The sequence below is a fragment of the Oxyura jamaicensis genome, chromosome 2, assembly GCF_011077185.1.
Source record: "Oxyura jamaicensis isolate SHBP4307 breed ruddy duck chromosome 2, BPBGC_Ojam_1.0, whole genome shotgun sequence".
NCBI lineage: Eukaryota > Metazoa > Chordata > Aves > Anseriformes > Anatidae > Oxyura > Oxyura jamaicensis.
Genome location: NC_048894.1, coordinates 126,042,289 through 126,065,128, shown reverse-complemented (window position 1 = coordinate 126,065,128; position 22,840 = coordinate 126,042,289). Strand labels below are relative to the sequence as shown.

General features: G+C 39.7%; 1 protein-coding gene and 1 long non-coding RNA gene across 8 annotated transcripts in view; one reads left to right on the top strand and one right to left on the bottom strand.

Annotated features, from left to right (window-relative positions):
• The window catches only part of LOC118161317, a 28,113-nt gene extending 22,169 nt beyond the window's left edge, over positions 1–5,944 (bottom strand). Inside the window, exon 1 of the long non-coding RNA XR_004747941.1 lies at positions 5,933–5,944. This is a non-coding gene — a long non-coding RNA (uncharacterized LOC118161317). The remainder of the gene's footprint in view (positions 1–5,932) is intronic.
• A 1,490-nt stretch (positions 5,945–7,434) lies between these two features.
• JPH1 (junctophilin 1) overlaps positions 7,435–22,840 on the top strand; it is a 91,539-nt gene continuing 76,133 nt past the window's right edge. For 5 of the 7 annotated variants that reach the window (XM_035316540.1, XM_035316537.1, XM_035316539.1 and 2 more), the window contains exons 1-2: positions 7,437–7,947; positions 14,515–15,271. In XM_035316540.1, coding sequence (XP_035172431.1) covers positions 7,569–7,947; positions 14,515–15,271 — 1,136 coding nt within the window. In that variant the 5' untranslated portion in view covers positions 7,437–7,568. Of the gene's footprint in view, positions 7,948–14,514; positions 15,272–18,844; positions 19,275–22,840 lie in introns of those variants that run through there. The other 2 variants (XM_035316542.1, XM_035316541.1) reach the window with 2 other exon arrangements.

Sequence of the window (22,840 nt, the reverse complement as noted above, 5' to 3'; positions counted from 1 at the left end):
CTATTTTAACGTTAAACTATTACTTTTAACAAAGATAGAAAAACACATTTTAATTTTTATATTAATAATAAAAAAGAAATTCAAGGATACATCCCATGTTAAGACAGGACTGGAAATGAATGCAGACAGACACACAGCCTCATCTGACTGGTCATTAACCATGTTACCAGATAGAACCAAGGCAGACCAAAAGAAAGTACAAGGTCCAGGGAGCAGACAGAGAACTGCAGTCCCTGCACAAGAGGGGACAGATGCTTTCTTGAGATGCACTTACCTCTGCACACATGATCAGGAAAGCGTAGGTTCCCTCAACCACAGAGTCACGTTGCATGGACAGAAATTACAGAGCAGGGACTGTCTACCTAATGAAGTTTTGTTTTTGTACCAAAACCTCAGTGAAGGTCTGTAATCACTAGTTATGAAAGTGCTGATTGATGAAGGGAGATTTTTAAGATGGAATGAATAGGTGGCCTAAAAACATGGCAAACGGCCTGGATCTTTGTGAAGACCAAAGAGGATCTCAATAGAGGTATTCAGGAGAATGACAGCAGGGTGAGTACTGAGCAAGGCTGCCCAGCTTCTTTTTTCCCCACAGTACTAGAGCAACATGTATGAAAATGATCTGACTCATTTTACGTTCAATTTATGTGAAATTATCAGGGGAATTGAGACCTACATTCCTACAATTTAAAACAAAATAAGTTGCATGTCCAGGTAGAAGGATGCTTTGCACATCCCTAAGAAAATATGAAACAATCCCAGTTCTTATCTGACTTGAGAGATAACACGAATGCTCCAAACAACAGGAAAGCTTCAGTCAAGGCTTGGACCTACTCAGGCACCCAGAAAGTCTGTAGGACATAATGCTGTAGGACTCAAAAGCTTAGGGTGCTGCTGCTAATTCTTCAAAGCACAGAACATGGTGAACATGGGGGACTTCAACTACTGAGGACTCACTGGAAAGGTGCTGCAGCACAATTACAATCAAATGTTTGGGGGAAAGCTTTTTTTACCCACCAGATGAATGAGTGCGTTAAATCCGGCATCTCTCCTTTTAACCATTGGGGTAAACCAACTGAGAATGCAGCACTAGCAGGCAAATTGGGTGAATGATCATAGAACGAATATTTGTAATTCCTAGGAAAAAGAGACTAGAATTAAAAACAAGAGGTACACTGTAAAATTGCTAGCTCTTCTGTATGCTTTCAATTGCATTAGGGCAACTGTTTGTATAGATGCTCTGCAAACAGTATAATAAAATGATTCAGCTTTAAGAACAAAATAAAAATAAATCTTTTTGCTGGATTATTTTTAAGCTGGATTGGTTCCCTGATCCACATCACAGCTCACTGAAGAAACAGTTGTGCTGGCATACACAAGCTGGAGGGCTCGGGGGCATGAAAATATATCAAGCCGGTGTCAGCCAAGACTGTCATGTTAAAATCACAAACTTAGATTTGCTCTGTTCTGGATTTTATTTTTATTATGAACACCAAAAAAGGCAATCTGTTTTCATAAAGAAATAACGTGAACGGCATAAACACAGACAGTTTATCCCAATGTGAAGGGAAAATAAGATAAGTATAATGAGACAAACTTGACTAAATTGAGAGCTCTTCAATGATCCTGAAACACTAGAAGGAAGTATACACAAGTAGAAACTAGGTCAAATTACTAAAGGAAGAATATTAGGGAACAGTGCAAATATGTAGGGACAAAATCAGAAAGGCCAACTTGCAGAACGAGGTATGGCAAGTAAGGGAGAGTCTAGGAGGAAGAGGAGGCTGACGGACAGAGCTGTTCCACTGATCTGTAGGACGGAAAGCTTTCAGATACAACGAGATAAACCAAAGCATTAAATGTGGTGGGGTTTTTTAAGCCTTCGCTAAAAGAGGTGTTATGCAATGATCACTCAAGGTGATCCGGGTAAAACTGTTGCAGGAGAGTATCAGTTGTTTGCAGTCACTAAATAGCCGTTACTAATTATTGAGTCCTAGGCCTGTGGGATGCATCGAATGCTAAATCTGTACCAAATCTTTTAACATTTAGTACTTTGATCTTGGAAGAGTTCACGTACTGCACGTGCAGACGTGCCAACTGCTAGAAACCAGGGAAGGACTGCAATATGGGATCAGCATTCAAAATGAACTTAACCTGGAGAAGTAATCCAAAGGAAAAAAAGTGTGCAAGTGAATATGTACTGAGTGAAACAACTTCACTAATACAAAATGGGAAGCAACAGATTAAACGATATTCTGTGGGAAAGGATTAGGACAACAGAAAATCACAAACTGAAAATAAGTCTGCACACCATCGTCTCTTGGGGGAGGAAGGAATTGCCACGCTGATTATTAATCCTAGCATCAGTGTAAAGGAATAGGGTCATTTGAGAGTCACACAGAATTATGCTACTTAGTACAAGACAATGTTAGCTAAAATGATGCATTTTGTTTTCAAAATCAGACTTTAAAAATATATACTATAATTCGAGAAAGTCCAAAGAAAAGCAACAATGACAGTTGGAGGTCTACAAAGAAAAAAAAAAAATGATATAGACTGCCTAGCCTAAAGAAAATGGCAAGACATGACGAGCAGTCTTCAAACACTCATGCATTTACTGCAAAGAGCAAAGCAATAAACTGTTTCTATCTTCCCTGAGGAAGCAATAGACTTGAACTGCAGCAGTTGCAGGATTCAGATTACCGTTTAGAAAAACTTGGCTAGTGACATAACTGATTTTGCAGATCTTTTCCACCTACCTCATTTTCAGGGTGTTAATTTAGGGTAATCATTATGATGTTACACTTTTCATCAAATCAAGCATACACACACACACACACGTATGGTTTGTGTAGTTTTTTTTTTTTAAGTGGGGATAAAGGTACGACAATGCACTCTTATTTTTATTCTGTACACATAAGAAAAAAAAAATATGTTGACAAGACACAGAAGCAATATTTCACAATTTTTCCATATGTTCCTAAGTACTGATAATCATAACATGTGCATACCATATTTATAAGACGACCTAATATCTTTATGCATTTAAAAAAATCCTTGCAATTCACTGTTTTTTATTTGTATGGAGTTCTATCACTGTTAAAGTCACTTCAGAAACAAAGATGATCAACATAAATGCTGCTATTTTTTTATTTTTTATTTTTGTAGAACAACTCATTTTTATTTCAAATCTACTTCAGTTGTTTAGAACAATGCCGAAAATAGAAGTCTGGGTACAGAACATACTCATCTTGTTTTCAAGTTAGAAAAGGATTGTTATTTTTGTTTTTAGAAGCTTTATCAGCACTTTTGCAAATAAAATAATAACTTTGTATTCACTGAGTAAGCACAGTATCTAAGGAATTAAATATACTATCTTACTGACTAGGTCCCACCTCTCAAGGTAGAACTGACAATGATGCAGCTAGGAGAGTGGTTTTGTAACACACCCTTTCTCAAGCAGTACAGTAATACCTCACTTTTTTGGGGAAAACAAAAAAACAAAAAACTGTAGAATTACCATGGCAGTATTCACAGTACCTTATTTGAATTTACAGTTTAGTAAGAAAAAGTGGTATGTTCCAGTCCTACAAGTAAAACAACATAATCTCTGTTAAAGTCATACAGAACTATATTTATAAATGTTAATTTAAACTCCAGACATTTTTTTTTTAAAAATAGACATAAATGTTGTGGCTGTTCGTGTGGAACCAGGAAAGACCTACTTGCCTTTGAAATTCCTACTTTGCAACTTTGGTACTACCTTTACTTATTCCTGCCTCCCACATGAGGGTCCTGTGTGAACACACCCAGTGCAATGTGCGTAGCTCATGCAGTTCATCAATTAAGTATCCTGCCTCTCTTCTGCAAAGCACTTTATAACATTCTTCAGAGCTTTGCTTTATTTGAGCACAGATATCTTACAGATGTTTAATTTAAAGCTCATGTGCAGCCCCACTGAAGTAAATGGGATTACTGAAGTACTTAAAGTAATTCCCTGCTGAATCAGGCTTTTAAGGGTAAGAATAAATATGCCTAATTTTTATTCATGCATCAGATAGCTATCAGACTAATAGTTTAAACTCTGCAGTTTTGTATCTAGTTAATATTAAATCACTAGAGTTTAATATCTTCACCTGCTGCATCTACTATTCCTGCATCAAGGACAATTTTAAACACAGCCCTGCAGCAGTTTTTGCACACGTGGTGTCATCAGGCACCAAAATTGTTTTGCATACATGCATGTCAACAGAGTTAACACTGTGAGGACTTAGACAGCAACAGAACTACATGAGGTAAACTTTTTCTGTTTGGCCAATACACTACAAAAATAGATCATCTTCATAAATTACAAATAAACCTGACCTTGTATTTTCTGAACATTACATATATCAAAAACTTCAGAAAAGAACTCTTGCAAGGCAGATAAAAAAAAAAAAAAAAAAAAAAAAAAGTAATTCTACAATTTTTTTTCGATACAAGAAGTAAAGTCATTCATCTACCTAGAACTGCTTACTTCTTGCAGACTATGGAGTTTCAGAACTGTTTTCAACTTGATACTAGGTGGAAGTGTCCAAAGAAACCAAAGAGGTGAATCTAAGGAACTTAATACATACATAGTGCACATTGCATAGTATCATTACCTACACCCTGGCCAGAAGTAAACAAAAATGGCATGAACTGAAGTTGATGAAAAGTTGAGGGGGAAAAAAACAACTAAAGTTGATGTAAAAACCATCAGAAAATAAGCAAACAAATCTTACAATGTTATGAACAATGAGACACTCAGACTTCTTATGTCATCAAGACCTTGTTGAATGATGCTAAAAGTTCCATGCAAAGCAATTTAGTCCTCAAAACTATCAAAATGTATCCCCTGTTGAAAATATAATAAGTGAAGGCTGGCAGTAACAAATGCATCTTGTCATCAAACATCAACTCCAAGATGATTTCATTTAAATGAAAACACCTGGAAATATAAACCAAGAGCAAAATTACCACACATTTTAACATCATTTTCAGATCACTTAGAGACCCACTGATGCATTTGTGATAACAGAAAAACAAAATTCCTTCCTAAAATTGTCATTGGTTACCACTGCCCATCCAATCTTGTTGGTTTCTATGATCTGATCCTAAAACTACGTAATTTAAATCAGGGAAGGAAACCAAAGCACTAACGGACTTATTTCATTAATGCAATTGTCCAGCATCTTCCTAGTATACAGATGTAACAAGGTGGCCCTGAGGAGCGACAGGTATGGGATAAAGCAGCAGAGAACAGACCAACAGCTTTAGGGATAAACAATTTATCTCTAAGTAGTAGTACAGTAACAAATATAGATTAAAAGTGCAATTATCCAGCTCATTGCAAGGACAAATCCAGTTATTCAGTAGTACAATTATTCAGGTTGAAACGACAGAAATCCAGTAATTCACCAATTCTGAGCTAAATGTTAATACTCCGGCACACAAAACCTTGCACAAGCATGGTTATCATCCAGGCCGGCAGGAAGCAGGGCACAACTTCTGCAGGGGAGCGGCTAGGACCAGCTGGTGGGTGGGGGAATGCCATGGTCCCTTCCCAGACTGTCCTCTTATTGCTGAATTGGGGAAGCACTGCCTGGGCTTGTGAACAAGTCATCACATCCCAGCTCTGCTCCCTCTCTGTGCCAGTTCTGTCCTTGGTGTGCACAGGGCCCAGGAATATACTAAAAGGCAAATGTAAAACATATTTGGCTTCCAAGATTCTCCACTAAAATACAACAGGACTCTACCTTGTGCCAGAGGAAAGAAAATAGGAAAGAGATATTAATACAGGCAGAGAGAAGGTAGAAAACTCATCAGAGCACAGGTGCCAGGACCACAATTGTTTCCTTTTTTCTTTTTTTTTTTTTTTTTTTTTTTCACTAAGAAATACATGATAGGGCACAAAACTTAATGAGTTCAGCAGCCAGAGGACACCAAATTTCATCTTCTTCAGCAATACCACCTCCTGTAGCATTCCCGGACTTCTCCTGCAGCCTCAGTAACAGCTCAGTAACAACTCTCTTTTCAGCAAAGGTCTCAGTCCTCAATGCCAGCTAGCTACATAGACTTGCCCAATGCCACAAAAAGGACTGCCCAGTGTCTGTGCTACAGGTATGACAGTCTTGTCTGATTTTCCACATACTGAAACTATGGAACAAAAACCCAAGGCACAAAGGGGCATCAAATCTTCCCGGTTCTCATGGACAAGGCACATTTTTTTTGGTCTAGTCTTTCTGTGTGTACATGTCAAATGTGCGTGCACGGTCTTCTCCCCACGCATTTGTGAGCAGAACAAGAAATCCTAGAGCCCCCATTTGGAACAGAAACAAGACTTTGTAGCACACACTTCCTCTGATGAGAGAGGAGATAGCGTGGGACACAGATCGGCTGTAGCGCTCTGCTCACTGCTGGGAAGAGCAGATACTTCAATACGACTGCATGAGCACGGCATAAAAACATGCACAGAACAGTGTGGCATAGAGCACAAAGCTTGAAAATGTACTCAGGTTAAATGGTATGTTTAAAAAGTGCGACATTTTTTCATTTCATTTATGTTTAAGTCAAAACCACTTATCAGGGATTAATTTCTGAAGCTTAACTTCCAGCTCGTGATGGCTCACGTTCAAATCTTTCATTTGCAGTTCAGTTTCTGCTCTCACCAGTAGCTCCTGTCAACTGCTGTAACACAGCTCTGTTTTTTTCCCCACATTTCTAAATCATCTATGTCCAGGTAGCACCACTCCCTGTGATCTGTAAGTATGATTCACGCTTTTCACAAAATCCCCACCGAAGAGGAACATTTGCTTTCAGATTTTCTCCCAGTCCTGCTGCTGAGACTTCAGAAGCGATGCCCTGGGACAACGCCTTTCGATCCCTCCCCCCCCCGCACCCCTTCCCCCCGCCTTTCCTCTGCAAGCTCCGTGCTTCCTTGTTTCTCCTGTTATTTGCCCTCGTGTTTTTATCTGGTTATCAAACACCTGGCAAAGGAGATCTCGGCAGTGTTTAAAGCCACGGAGCAGGATGCATAAGGTGAGGCTCCTTGCTGAGTTCCCAGCAGCGCTGTTCTTGAAAAGCCTCGATGAACGCCACGGTCCCCGTGTTTCGCACCCCAGATTTCCACGACTTGAGTCCCCCTCAGAGCAGGTGGGGTTTGCATGGGGGCACAGCACAGCGGCCGTCCTCTAGGCCCCCACCTTTAGCCCCACGCTACCCTCCCAGCTCGCAGTCCGGCAGAGCCCAAGCCTCGGGCGCCACCTGTAAGCCACCTGCGGCGGGGGGGACACCCGGAGGACCTTCGGGGGGGGGGGCACCCGGGGGCGGGAAGGGGCGGTCGGGCAGGGAGGAGCGGGGGGCGGGCGCCGCTCGCCGCCGCCGCGGGGCTGCGGCGGGGCTGGGCCGGGCCGGGCCGGGCTGGGCGGCGGAGCGCCGGCAGTTCGCGGGGAGCGGGCGGGCAGGGAAGGGCCAGGGCCGGGGACAGGGCCAGAGATAGGGACAGGCGGAGGGGAGGCGGCGGCGCCGCGCTCGCCCCGCTGCCCTGGATGACGGGCGGCCGGTTCGACTTCGACGATGGCGGCACCTACTGCGGCGGCTGGGAGGACGGCAAAGCCCACGGGCACGGCATCTGCACCGGGCCCAAGGGGCAGGGCGAGTACGCCGGCTCCTGGTCGCACGGCTTCGAGGTGGCGGGCGGCTACACCTGGCCCAGCGGCAACACCTACCTGGGCTACTGGGCGCAGGGCAAGCGGCACGGGCTGGGCGTGGAGACCAAGGGCAGGTGGATGTACCGCGGAGAGTGGTCGCACGGCTTCAAGGGGCGCTACGGCGTGCGGCAGAGCCTCAGCACGCCGGCCCGCTACGAGGGCACCTGGAGCAACGGGCTGCAGGACGGCTACGGCGTCGAGACCTACGGGGACGGAGGTGGGCGCCCGGGGAGCGGCGGGGGGCGAGGCGGGGACGCGCTCACGGCGGGGCCCTTCCACTCCCTTCCCTCGTCTCCCCTTCCCTCGTCTCCCCTTCCCTCGTCTCCCCTTCCCTCGTCTCCTCCCGTCCCCCCGTAGCGGCCGGGGGGCGCCACAGGTGCCCGCTGCCCCCCCCCTCCCGCGGGCGGCCCCGGCTTATCGCCGTCCCCCAGCCAGCCGGCGGCAGCGCCCGCGGCGGGGCTCGGAGGGAGGCCGCCTGCAGGCACCGCGCCTCCGGGCCCCGGGAGCGATAACCGGGCTCCCTCCCCGCCGGGAAGTTGGTGAGAGAGCCCTCGGGCTGCCTCGCGTGGTGCCCCGAGCGGGGAACTGAAGTAGCGATGTGGATGCTCAACTTGCATGATGATATCACCGAAAGTTAGCCCCACCTCCGTGTGATAACGCTCATTTTAATAAAATGCAATACAGGTCAAAACACACAGGGACAGGCGGTGGCGTGAGATTCGGCAGGCATGTCCCTCACTCCCCTCACTACTGGCAAACAGGTTGTGGGATCATAGGTTAAGGTCGGAAAAGACCTCCAAGATCATCTGGACCAAGGCTCCCCTCCCACCAATATCACCCACAGGTGCACACCTGCAGAGCCGAGCTCCCCGCAGGTGCATTGCATTTGGGGGTGCTTGTGAAGCCCCTGCTCATTAGGGTCGCTTGGGACTCCAGCTCACCTGAGCAGTTAGGTCCAGTTAATCTCACCCTACCTGTGTCATTTCACGTACTGCGTGAAATGTAAGCCCAGTATTTCTAAACTTGCCTTCTGCTGTAATACCCCTGGCATTAGTGGAAGCACGTGGAGTTGCTCTTCAACTGGATTTGTTCCATTGTAACAGGAAGAGCTGGGATCAGGTTTAGGTTTAGAGGGTTGGGCTGGGTCTTGTTTTGTTTTGCTTTTTACAGGAAAGCTGCTTGTTCCAGTGTTGAGCAAACCACATAGCTAACATGCAAATAGAGCTTACCAAAACTGGGGCTAACTTGTAATTCCCATGCAATGGGACTAAAGGACCAACCCATGCATAAGATCTCATACATGATGTTGCTGATTTATTCAAGGAATTTTGATAAGAGATTTGTGACAAAACTTTAAGAATAGCGTCAGATAGTTTTCCATTAAGTACAGGAAGACACAATTACATATGGATTCTTCTGTCTCTTCACTCTTTCTGAAATACAAAATGTAGCTAATTGGGTAAGATTCCTTTCCTTGATAAAATGAAATATGCTGTGTGTATTGTACCCTGAACTCTTCCAATCCCCTTGCTTGTACATAACTGTTTGAAAATTGTTTTCTGATGCGGAAAGTTCTGATACTCACACTCAGCCTAGATATGGTTTGGGGGGTTTAAAAAGCAAAACAAAACCCACATGGATCAGAATTTTAGTTTCACTTTCACTACATAATATACTTTTAAATTATTATCAAATTTATTTTGTCTTGTAACTTAGAAGCTGAAGAATAGCTGAACTTGTAGTGGCTGTTTTTTTATTGTTATTATTTCCAGAAAAGTAAACTGCCATTCCAGTAAATTCTCTAGGAGTGAGTTTCTTAAACTAAAGTTTCTTGTATCCTTCTCTTTAGGCTTCTTGTGTTTTGTTTTTTAATCTTAACATAATACTGATAATTCTGTGGTAAATTCTGTAAACTTTTAGACTTAAGCCCAACAGGAAATGCTTTGTCTGAAACAGTATATGTGGCATGCAGTTTACACTGTAACATTTTTATTAACTGAAATCTATTAGCAAGCCCCTAGTCTTTGAGATACTTCAGTTCACATTAACAGAAGATGTGTAATCCCATTGATTTTAATGAAAGTATTCATGAATGAAGTTAGGAGATACGTCAGAGATGTTTGCAGAAGCGTTTTTGTTTTCACACTCTGGATACAATAGCTATATATTTGCACACCAGAAGAATGTCTGAAATGCTTTTACAAGGAAAACAGATTTACATATATGTCTTTAATGTAGTGTGAGCTATTTACAGGAAAAATCCTTTATGACCTGAGAATACGAGCATTGCAAAATAACAGTGTTTAGACTATGCGAATTGCCACTTTGCTTTCAAACTCACTAAAATACAGGCCTTTTTGTTGGTGTCTTTTTTTTTAATTAATATGATGTTTTTAAATGCACTGGTGGTATTAGATTTAGTTGAGGGAGAAAGGACCATAAGCATTGATGGCAATCCTCAGTGTTTCTGCACACGCCACTTTGTGCAGTGTTAGTAGTACAAATTATCCCTTTTTTAACTGCTTTAAAATTGTCACTCAGTTGAATCTCTGAGGAAAACACTATGAATTATAAGTCATGATCTTCTGTCCATTGCATATGCTTACACGGGGCCTTCAAGTGACTCATCAGGTTGCTCCCTACAGGGATCAGGACTTCGGTGCTTCCTTCGGACTGCCTAGATTTTGTTGTATCTGTGTGAAGCAACGGGTCTACCTGAGAATCGTTTACAGAGGGATTACAGCCTAATTTGCAGCTTCAGCATGTGTAAATTAGCTAGCAGTTTATGATCCTGCCAACAGTAGTGGTAACGGGAGTCTTGCTATACAACGTGCATCGTCATTCTGTAGAGATCTATAACAGATCTGAATAAAAGTAGTGCCTATGTTTATTGATTTCTAAGCAGTCTTCCTTCTAGATGCTTACTTATCTAACACTGGAGTCTGTAGAGCATGCAAAAACCTTGGTGTGACCCCTAAATCATTAAACTAATGAAGATGCAAGTAAAGGGTAAGAGTAGGTCGAGTCGTTCCTAGTTCCTTGGCCTTCCAGCTTTTTCATGCAGCATAGTATCAGATTTTAGCAACAAGTAGGCACTGACATTTACAGCTGTAAGATACAGCTGGGGCATTGGGGAAGGATGGTACAATGTAACTCTAAGGAGACAGGTTATGAAATTCTACCTTACAGCAACTTGCCAACAATACTAAAAAATACACTTGCTGTTAGTTCTCAGGCTCAAAATACTAACACATTTTCAGGGACACCATGGTCATTAGAAGCTGTGGCTGAATGTGTTTTTTTTTTGTGTGTGTGTGTGTGTTTTTGTTTTGGTTTGTTTTTTTTTTTTGGTTATGTTATTGTTTTATGGTCAAATACAGTTTAAAATTAGCATGGTAGTTACATCAATAATTGAAATTTTGAAAGTTGACCCTCAATGGAACTGCTTAAGTTAGTGAATTGTAGTATCAGATGAAAAAAGAAGAGATGTGTTTGTTGGTATTATCATTCATATTTGTATGTTCGTATAGAGATAGATATCATATGTTTGCATCTTCATAGATGGGAAGAGGTTTTTTATTGTCTTATGACAATGCTGTAGCATTTCATTATATGAGAGTATTAATAAACCTTATCTTGATCTTTTAAAGCTTTCTAAAATTTCTGCTGTTGTTACTCAAGTCAGCATTGTACAAGTCTGTTGCATCTGCCTTCTGTAAAGTGCCCTCCACATCCCATTAAAATATCTTTCCCTTAACATTTAAGTTAAAAAATCAGGGTAAATGTCAGCTTTCTAGCACTAGTACCAGAAGCTTTTCCCTTAATGGATTTGTAACGATAAAGAAATTGTTGTTACCTGTAAGACTGTACAAAATTCCAACTAAATATCTTGATAATTTCTCAGGACCAATTCAGTATGAATCTTTGTTTCCTCATTAGCTGCTTTCTCTTTAGAAGAAACTGGCATTGATTTTATTGCCCTAGTAGAAAGAAAAATCTGACAAGTAAACAGCAGCACATCAATTGTCCTCATTTTAATGCCCTTCTGGGCAACAGTAATCACTTCCACTTCTGTCTACAGAGTAGTGAAAAACCTAAGTCATGAATTAATTAAATATTTTTGAGCTTTCCATATTTATTAAGACAAAATATTAGTAAGGAAAAATGGAGCATAGGCAACCCATTTGTATTTTTATAAAATTCTGTGTCGAAAGAGGTTGATTCTACTTGTGAGTCTAATACTCAGATAGCAACGTGGAGACCCACAATTATGCTGCTGAATTGTAATCCTGGGGTATAATCAAAATTAGAATTAGATTTATTATTTTTAAATGAAATTAAAAAAAAAAAAAAAAGATGCAGAATATGAGCCAGATTGTTACAAGTAGCAGTGAAGTGTACCTTGCCAGATTCTAAGCTCCAGCATGTCATTACAACACTAGGGCTATCCCAGTTATAATTAAGGACAAAATATAGTCATTTATGCTCATAAAATATTAACATATATCTGTGTAATGTCTGTTTAATAAAGAAAAAAATTACAATATGGCTGTATTTTTGCAGTATTTACAGAGTATGTCATATCAGTGTTTTTGTGCTCGTGTTTCTATTTGTTCTTCTCCATATGCTGAGTTTTTTAAAATAATCATGTTTCTAGATTCAGCACCCTTACAAGCAGTGCAGGAGTAGGTATCCAGGATACAGAGAGTGAGAAAGAAACTAAGAAAGTTGTTGGTTTGTGTCAGCAGCCATCTGTTAAAACAAAACCCTTCCACTTGGTAGAATTTTCTACCAACACAAAATAGTTGTGTTGTTGAACCTATTTAGTGTTATATAATAAAGAAATCACATTTGACAAATGCAATTGCACATTAACATTGAAATACACCTCAGCTGAAGAGGTGATATGGTAAAGCAATAATCAATAGATAATTGACATAAACATAACCAAAATACTATGCATACACAAAAAAGATTGAATATCAAAGCAAAAACATAACCAAAATACTATGCATACACAAAAAAAGATTGAATATCAAAGCAAATGAAGCTTTGAACTACATCTAAAACTTTAGATATTTCACAGATATGTTCTCAAAAATTCATCATGGAATTTGATACTTTGATACTGGTATTTTTTTCTCTGGAGAATCTTTGAAGAATTTAATCTGTGCTCCAGTTAAAGCAGACTAAAATTAAAGATATTTTACATGCATCTTATTCGTACCTCTGTACGAATATTCAGAGTCAAAATAGCTTTTTTTTTTTTTAAAAAAAAAAAAAAAGGCAAGTGAAAAAAGGCAAGTACTGGGTGGGTGAGAGATCTAATTTTTTTGTCTCTTTTAAAGAAATTTGATAGGGATTAGAATGAAATGATCTTAGAAAGCAAGCTGTCTTGTATTTGCTAGGCGTGGGGTACCAGACGCCTTTCTTTGCTTTTCAAATACCAGGCACTGGAGTACAATCTTGTCAAATTGAAAATGTCTTTTGAGAATACAAGGGAAAAAAATGGTCTGCAATAGTATTTTGATTATTGGCTCAGACGAAGCTTTACTTATACACAAATATATATGACTTCTCATATCAAATACCATGTTAGTGCTCTTTATGGATTTTTTTTTTTAAATACAAAAATAATGATTGCTGTAAGAATGTAGTTGGATAAGGTGATGTGTAATATTCTGTTTATTACTACCTCATCTTTCTTACATACTGCAGCACAAATGAAAGGCAAAAAATAGTGGAAAAGGCTTCGCATTTCTGATTTGTGTCATAATACTGCAGAATGTAAATAGAAAAATAGTATTACTTACTATATTTTCCTATGTCACATCAGCCTTCCAAATTTTGAGGACTGTCAAATAGCTTGAATGTTGTATTATCTTTCTTTGAATCTATGTTTAGCTGTTTCTCAAGCAAGGGACCTATTCCCCTGGGAGATTTTCAATGGATAAGGTGGCAGTGAAGATAGTGTTCTATTTTCCTGTGACTCTTACTTCAGAAATGATAGCTAGAATAAAAAGTAGCTGGTTTTGTACTGCCAATATTTTAGGTAGCCTGTGTAACATGTTTATGATAGTCGGTATATCAAAAAGAGTTCATAAGAACTGTTATATACCAGGGGTTTGTTGTTAGTGTTTTGTAATTTTCCTCCATTCAAATGCATTGAAAAACTTTATAGACAACATTCAGTTGTACAACAGGGCTTTGTAATGATGATCTTCAGGTGGGCCTTTGGATCGGGACAATTTAGTAGATTGTCAAGTATATCCTGACAAGGAGAGCTCTGCAGTTGAGTGAAGCACAGGGTAACAGGATATTTACCAGCCCCACTTGCTCCTGGGAGCAGCTGGAGGCAAGAGCTGTGGGCATCATGCTCCCTCCTTGCCACCACCCTTCTTTCCCTACCTTGTTGATCACCATAAAAAATGTCAAGGGAGTCTGCTTCTGAGATTCTTTTGATGTTTCTTCTGTGGACAGAACCATTCAAAAAAATCTTATGATGATAGGTACTGTGTTTTAGCTGTTAAAATAAACTACTGCAGCTTGGAAAGTGAAAGCTGTGGTAAGGGGAAAAAATGATTTATAAGAAGAACAAGTAACAAAAAGTATTTTATATACTGTGTCATGTGCTGTCATGTTTTTTCCTTTCGTTCCTTTCGTTCTTTTCCTTTCGTTTCCAGGAGCAGAATTGACAACATAGTGTTGCCAATAGCATGTTGAATATAGATTGGTAGGTCTTCTACAACTTCCTAAATTTAATTTCTGCTTCTTACTTTAAAAGGTACATACCAGGGACAATGGACAGGAGGGATGCGCCATGGGTATGGTGTTCGCCAGAGCGTACCCTATGGCATGGCAACTGTGATCCGTTCACCCCTCCGAACATCTCTAGCTTCACTTCGAAGTGAGCAGAGCAATGGCACCGTTCTGCATGACATCACTGCAGACAGCCCGGCTGGAACAAGAGGCGGTTTTGTGCTCAATTTTCACAGTGATGTAGAAGCCATGGGCATTAAGAAAAAAGGAGGCTTATTCAGAAGAGGATCCCTTCTTGGTAGTATAAAACTTAGAAAATCTGAATCTAGATCATCAATATCTAGCAAACGGAGCTCCGTCAGGAGCGATGCTGCTATGAGCAGAATTAGTTCTAGTGATGCCAACTCTACAATTAGCTTTGGAGACGGTGACTGTGATTATTGCCCTATGGAAGACCATGTTGATGCCACCACGACAGAAACGTATATGGGTGAATGGAAGAATGACAAGCGCAGTGGTTTTGGTGTTAGCGAGCGTTCAAATGGTATGAAATATGAAGGAGAATGGCTAAATAACAGGAGGCACGGATATGGATGTACCATGTTTCCAGATGGCACCAAAGAAGAGGGAAAATACAAAAATAATGTTTTGGTTCGTGGAATAAGAAAGCAACTTATACCAATACGAAACACAAAAACTAGAGAAAAGGTGGATAGAGCAATAGAGGGTGCACAGCGAGCAGCTGCCATGGCAAGAACCAAAGTGGAAATTGCAACTTCAAGGTATGTTATTATAAAATATATTTGCTCATCACCGAATTTTCAGGAAAAAAAAAAAAAAAAGTTATAATATGCAAGCTCTTACTGTTAACAAAATGCTCAAAAGTGCAAGGGATTTAAATGAACGTTGTCTTTCAGTTTCATATGGGTAACTATTGACTTCAGTCAATATATCTAAAACTCAGAACTTCAACTCATTTGAGTAAAGATTTTCATATATGTTCCATAATATACCATGAAAGTAAATTTCCACAGCTCATACGTTCCTGACTTAAGAGTTGCTACAGTACATCTTTAAACCTGCATGAAAAATAAAAATGGTGAGGAAATGTAGAGAATTATTTGGGGATGTGAAGTGATGGAATATTTTCCCATAAGCATGCTCTGGTTACTCTTACTGTGTTGATGATTTTGGGGGTATCATCTGATACTCTGAAATTTTTCATTTGACTCTGAGCATCTTAAAATGAATGTGTTTATCTGAGAGGCTGTGATATGAACAGCATAAGAATAATGGTTGAGGCTCTTGTGCTTAGAGACTGTTGATTCAGTTGCCAGAACAATATCTGCTGAAAAAGGTTTGTATAAGGATTCTTTAGTTTTGGAGTGTAGTTTTCCTGTAGCCTGAATTTATTTGGATCTTGTGACCCCTACTTCAAATAGCAGGGGTCTTCTCCCCCTGTCAAGCGTTTGAGATGGAAGGAAGAAGTGTAAGGGTATTAGTAACAGGGAGGAAAAAAAGGCATTTCCTCTTTGAACTCCTAACCAACAATCAAGCAAAGTTGTCTGAAATGGAATTGTTACAAATTAAATCAGCATAGACAATTTTAATAGGTTTTACTATAAAGTCTGAGAGCTCTTTAAAAAGCTATTTAACTTTTAATGTCTTCAAACAAGTTTCTGTGGCAGTTTCTCTGTTGTTTTTAGTCTGTTTCCTCGGGCAGGCTTTTCTTGAAATATGCTGTGAACCAAAAAAAGAAACCAGAAATGTGCATGAAAGAAAATCTTCCTGCTATTTTAGAAAGAGGCTGTCACATTACACTTACAGCTGAACAACTGATTCCTGATTTAGTGTGGTCAGTAGTGTATGTTCAGTGACTATCCTTTTTCTGGCAGTCGTGAAGAATACAGAAAGACTGAGAACTACGTACGTGGGAAAGCTGGAATATGTGGATGGCTCATAGCAAAAAGTAGTTGAGACATAAACACAAAGAGTTTAGTGTACTATTAAAGAAGTTTTACAAGCACTGGCCACCTAAGTAACTAGAGGATAGCATATACTCTATTGCTTCTATAAATATATGTAAAGCATTACATGACAGCATACCACATTAGTGAAGCAGAGCAATAGCAGCTAACTTTAAGAAGTTCCTGGATCCCATTCATGTTTTGTTAGTATGTAAGCCCTAGTTCTGAAAAATGGGTGATGGAATGTGTGAATAGGGCTAGTTACCAATTTGAGTCAATAGTTACCAATTTGAGGTCTTGAACTATGTTTTGTTTAAATAGCTTTAAGTAACAAGGTACAGTATATACACTTCCCTTTTAAGAAGGGATATGTCTGTGATGTATTTTGTTTACTGTTCCTTATTCTCTTAAATTTTGAGTGAAGGGTAGAGTTCAAACTGCTTCTTTTGGAACAGTTCATGAAAATAGTGTTTATTTCTTGAAAAGATGTTCCTGAAATTGGAATAACAGAAGGGATCAGTGGTAGTGCACCTGACTATGGGCTGCTCCTTTGTTTTTTCATTTGAGAATTTCTCAGACACAGTCCTGTGACTACCAGATATCAAGATTGCAGACAATGGTTTCCTTTCTCGTAGCAGCCTTTGCACTAACTGTACTGGCATTGAGTCAAAGGCAAAGTGACCTGACACCTCACCAGGCAACATCAGGCATAAAGATAACATTAACTTCATTTGTGAGTGCATGTGGGACTCACCTAGTAGGGATGATGTGACACTTCCTATCTCACAAGTTAGGATCAACCAGTGGGAGCAAGTCCATGGCATTATGTGAATTAAGGGACTGGCATACTGGCAGAGTCAATAGCACTGACTGTCCAAGAGTCGGATAATCTAAAGGAGATGCTGAAAGAGCATTGAGGAAGAAACTTCAAATGGTTGCCAAATTCTAGATTGACCAGATTGGTACAGTTTCAGGATGAGAGAGCTTGCTTCTGTTATATGGAAACTTGAGGCCCAATATTGGTTTGTGACTGTGGAAGTTCAACAGACCAAGAAACATTGCTGTCTGGCTGATAAAAATGAAGTACCTTTGCTTTATGGTGAAATTACCTGATTACAGGTGCAGGATATGGCCCCTGGGAACTTACTGAAAACAACTTCTGCAAAATCTCACTATGCTGGCAGCCTAGTGATGGGAATAGAGCAGTCATGTGACTGCTCTATTCACATACAATCAGTATGTGACATACATGTGACATACAATCAGTATGTGACTACTGATTAAGAAGAGTCTCATAAACTTCAGCTATACTCACTCTTAGCTGTCCTTAGAGCTAAAGAAGCAATATATTATTCCCTCAGATAGTAGCTTTCCTGAAGTGTCTTAGATGAATGTGAGTATGGTGGTCTTAGCTGTTTCCTAATGGAGTGTCTTTTTTTTTTTTTTTTTTAATTTCTCTGTCGTGTAATAAAGATGTAAAGGTGGTTTTGCCCATATGACCTGTAAAACCTTTTGTTTCTGACCTCACCAGCAATGCATGCTTGTTTTAGATTTCCATTCCATTACTGTAACCACACAGAGAGTCCAGATTTGTATTCCAAACAGCCAGAAACCCAGACTCTCAGTAGTCAGATACTTTTCTTTTCAATGCAGTTTCAAGTTGTGTGCTGTTCCTCCTGTACTGTTCATTCCCTAAATGTTTGCTGAGCCAAATGAAACCAGACTCCATACTCCTCTTCATAGCTCCCTGCTGGTCATGACAGGTTTGGCTGATAGTTTGACCTGTGACAGATGTCCACACAGTCATCAACAAGACCAACCACTGTTTTGCTTTATATTCTTGATGTCCTTTTATGTCTAAAAGTCCTCAATAATCTGTGCAGTCAACCTTTATCTATCATGACAGTTTGGATTACAAAGGAAAATCTAAAAGTTGGTTAAACGTAGCTTCTCTGAGCCTGAGTTTACAGTGGTACAGAAAACTTTATTATCAGGGAATTAGTTACCAGCCTCTTTTACACAGATCTATATCCAAAACAGGTTATACATTAGCAATGAATAAAAATGCTTCGTAGTTGGTAGCGCATCGTGGGAGTCTTGATTTTGTTATAGTTTTACTAGCCATGATTAAGGCATAAATACAAAAATCCCAGAGTTTGAAGAATTATAGAAGTTTGTTAGACATTTATCACTTTCAAGATATTAAATGGCTTTTTTTTTGGGGGGGGGGGGGTAATTATAGGCAGTGATTAGGTCAAATTCATCTTTAACCCATCTGTGCTAAAAGCAGTCAGGTTTACTCTAGCTGTCTTCTGGGGGCTTGTTCTCTAAAAGGAAAAGCTACCTTCCAGAAACTTGTAATGAATTCTTTTCTACATTTATTTCAAGTACAAGTGAAATGCTTCAAAAGCTAGAAGATATACCTTCTGGATAGAAGATACTGCCTTCTGGAGGATGTTAAAAATCCCCAAAAGTCCACTGAAGCAAGAGTCAAACAGAAATTTGTTTCAAGGATACCAGATACTTCTCTGAGTAGGAATTTTGAACTTCCTTTTTATGGCTAAGATGTGCCTTATTTAAAGGAGATAGGCCTCTGCAGTTCAATATGAAAGACTGGATTTTCTTTAAGCTTTATTTTTGCTTACTGGAATTATATTAGGGCATTTCTTTCCTGGTATTAAGATCCCTTAAGTTCTCATTAGAAGATTAAATTTTGTATATTATATTAACTTTGCCTTCATCATTACTTACGATGGTATGATAACATTTTTGGAATTCAGCTTGGGAATTTGATTATAAACTTACCTTCTAATATTCAGTATCGCTGGGTGGTTTTAAATGTGTGAGCCACGAGTATGTAGTGCTGGAAGCAGAAGGAATTACGTTTGTTTACGTACAACCCTTCATATACCAGATTCTTTCTAGGAAAGTCAATATTATGGGTTTAGAACTGAGAGCTGAGCCAATTTTTTTCTCCTTTCTGATTTTTACTAGCTAATGCTCAACTATAAATTCTCATTTTCATGTTGGTTCTCTGAGGAAAAAGAAACTTTGCAAGAACATAGAGGGACAAGATGAAATGACAGTAAAATAAATTGTGATGATAGCATGTGGAGGGAAAGGGAGAAAAATCAAAAGAAATATAACGTTTCCTTCTTGATCTTTTCTTTATACTCCATTGATCTTTCAGCTCATAAAACAGACAGGCCAATTAATTGTATCTTTTTTATAATTCTGTTTTCCACAGAAACTAAACACTTCTAAAACTCAAAATTTTGGAATACTTTACTAACGTGTACTGTCACAAGATGCTGTGAGAACTTTTGCCTACGTGAAAAGTTACATTGTCATGGTTTTTCATTGCATAAGCACCTGAGGTTTCAGCCAGGGAGAATGGTGCCTTTGTGTTAGGCACTGTACAAATAAATTACCCTGACTAGAGACCTTGCAGTCTGGGAAAATGGCAGTGCCCAACAAATGGAAAGAAACTGGCAGGACTGTGAAAGGTCCTGAGATTGAGATAACAGTAAAATTAATATCTTACAGCTAATAATATAGGGCAAAATCTTCTTGTTAATTACCTGTCTGTTCTTATATAGTCAGGATGCTTTCAAAGCATGTAAAGGTTAGTTTTTAAGGGGAGTTCTGAAGGAGGATTAAGTGGTGGCTTCTGCTGCTAATTCTCTTTCAGGGCAACTCTTCTAGTCAGCTCAATTTTATTTTTAACATGTTTGTGTCCAAGTCTACAGATGCTGTGGCTTAGTTACAGCCTTTATTTTCCTGAATAAACCACCGAAACTCTAGATCCGATCCGGTGCTGTGGGCAGCCTGCTTTGCTTTGTGGGGCTGCTGCTGAGCAGCCTCAAGATGGTGGAAAGGCCACAGGAGGACAGTGCAGCAGGGCTGGCTCATGAATAGAGACCTAGCACAATGATTTGGGGTTCTGTTATGTGTGGGGTCACAGTGGTCTCCTGGAGACAGTAGCTGGCTTGTATAATTTTCAGTCTTGAGGATAATTTAGAGAGCCCAACCTGGCACTGCACCGGCCAGGCCTGGACACTTAGTGTTAGCTTGAAGATGCTGGGCCACACCAGCTCCCAGCTGCGCCTCTCGCTGGTCTGCCCCACAGCACAGCATTTGTATAAGAAATCCACAGTTATATTTCTCAGAACCTTAATTCTGAGTAAGTTTTCAGTATGCTGTGCTGCATGTGGTGGGTTTGTTTGAAGCATGTGGAGTCGTCAGGAGTAGTTCAGTATATGGTTCCTTCGTTGTGTTCACTGCCTTGCATGACCAGTCCTCTCTGCTTGACCTGAACAGATTGTGATTTCCAGGGAGAGCCGGAATTAAGTGCATGGGTCTATAGTATGTGTCAATGCTAGATGGCAGCTGCCAGTCCTTCCAGCTGGCACTGAACGATGTGCACTGTGCACAGCTTTCCGTTCTGGGTTTAGCTGACTCTAGCATAAAGCTTTGTTTACCCAAGAAACTGAATGGGACGGTTGCAAGACTAGTCCCTTGCACATCTTTGAGATGCTTTACTTATAATAACTGAAATATCAACATCATGTTTAGGCATAGGACCCGAGAAATACCAAATGTATTTATATGACTGCTTGCTTTAGTGAAAAGTTACCTTAGGTTCAAAACAAATTCAATTTTAATAATTTTCCTACATAATCTATTTGAAGATAACCAATAAAATGCTATGGTAAAACTTAAAGTAGTCTTCAGCTACTGTGGATAGTAATTTTGATGTTAATTCTGCATCCTTTAGAGGAAACCAGATGTTCCTGTGGGATCCTGTGGGAGTTATACCCATAACTTCAATGGGCCACATTTTCACTCAGATTTCAAAAACAACTCACTGGTAAAAGTGTATAGTCTTGGACCATTCCTCTGTTATTTGTTGGAGTATGAATAATACATCTGTTTGAAATAAATTGTATGAACATCACTACACAGGTTTGCTTTCTTAATATTTAATGCAGTAAGATTACATGGCTGAAAATATATAAAATTACTCCTGTACTATCACTCAGCTTGAAAGTTAAGAAAGCCTCAAGTATTTAAATTTTTGATCAAAGTACTTATATTCAAATAAACCTACTTATAGCTGTAAGTCTGAATAAGGATATTAAAAGAAAAAATAAAAGGCCTGCTTTGGTTCCAGTGTGAAAGTGAACAAGCATTCCTTAATACCTTCAGGAATACTTTTAAAACAGCAATTGAAGTGCAATCACTTCTGGAGTATGGCCAATCTTACTTTGTGTTTGTATTAGACATAAGACTTTGTTACACCAGAGTTGCTTTTCTAACTTGCTTAAAATCTGGAGGTTGATAGTTTAAGATTGAAAGTATTCTGTGCTTTCAAAACATAAACAAACCAACACTGTGCACAACTGCTTTTTAAAATAAGCATGAAAGGAAGGCTTTTTCTCTTCTTTTTCCTTTTTTTTTTTTTTTTTTTTTTTTAGTATACAAACCTTTTTGAAATGCTTCTTTGTTTAGAGGGTAAAGGATTTTTTCCCTGGTGTCCAGAATACGTTATTTAGGAGCTGAAAGAATCTTTACAGCAGCAATCCAGCAGATGTATGTGAAAACACTGCTCTTTTTGATAATACTGAGACATACTAGTAAAAGATCAATATTTTTCCTGTAAACAAAGAATTAGATGAGCTATTATGCTGACTCTTGCCTTAGTTGTTACATAGCATCTCAGTTTTGATCTGTATTACAACAGTTGTTCAAAAGCTAAGCTGCAAACAGCATCTGTCTCTACTGACTTGCAGGGGAGTTTCTATGATGGAAATAAATCTCCATTTAAAAAACAAAATCTGTAGGGTTTGTAGTGGTCAGTCACATGTGAACTAGAGTGTAAAGCAGGCAGAACAGATAAGAGAGCAAGGCATTATCATTTGGGAACCTTTCCACCTCCTAGATGTAATCCATAAGGGTATGGCATTGCCCAGAATGGGCAATGGCTAGTGTTGCCCAGAAACCCACAATTCACGAGTGGTATGCTTATTTGGAAGGAATTAATGAAATCTTGCCAATTACCTTTTGTCGAGGGTAATTTTAAAATGTCTAAATTTCAAAAGGACATAGATGGTACTCTGTTGTTCTAACGTACACCCAGCAAGCCATCTCTGATTTGGGAAGTGCCCCTCTGAAGGAAGACAGTGATGTCACTGAGGTATGGTTCACTGGTGCATGTGTTGTGCATTAAGGGGGAACAATGAATGGAAATATAAAGCTGTAGCACTAGAATCAGCCTCATGTTATTAATTGCTATAAAAATATTCTCATAAACAAAGATATTTCATATTTTTGCTAGTACAACTACATACATATGGCTAGTAGTTCTAGTATGAGCTTCAGAAA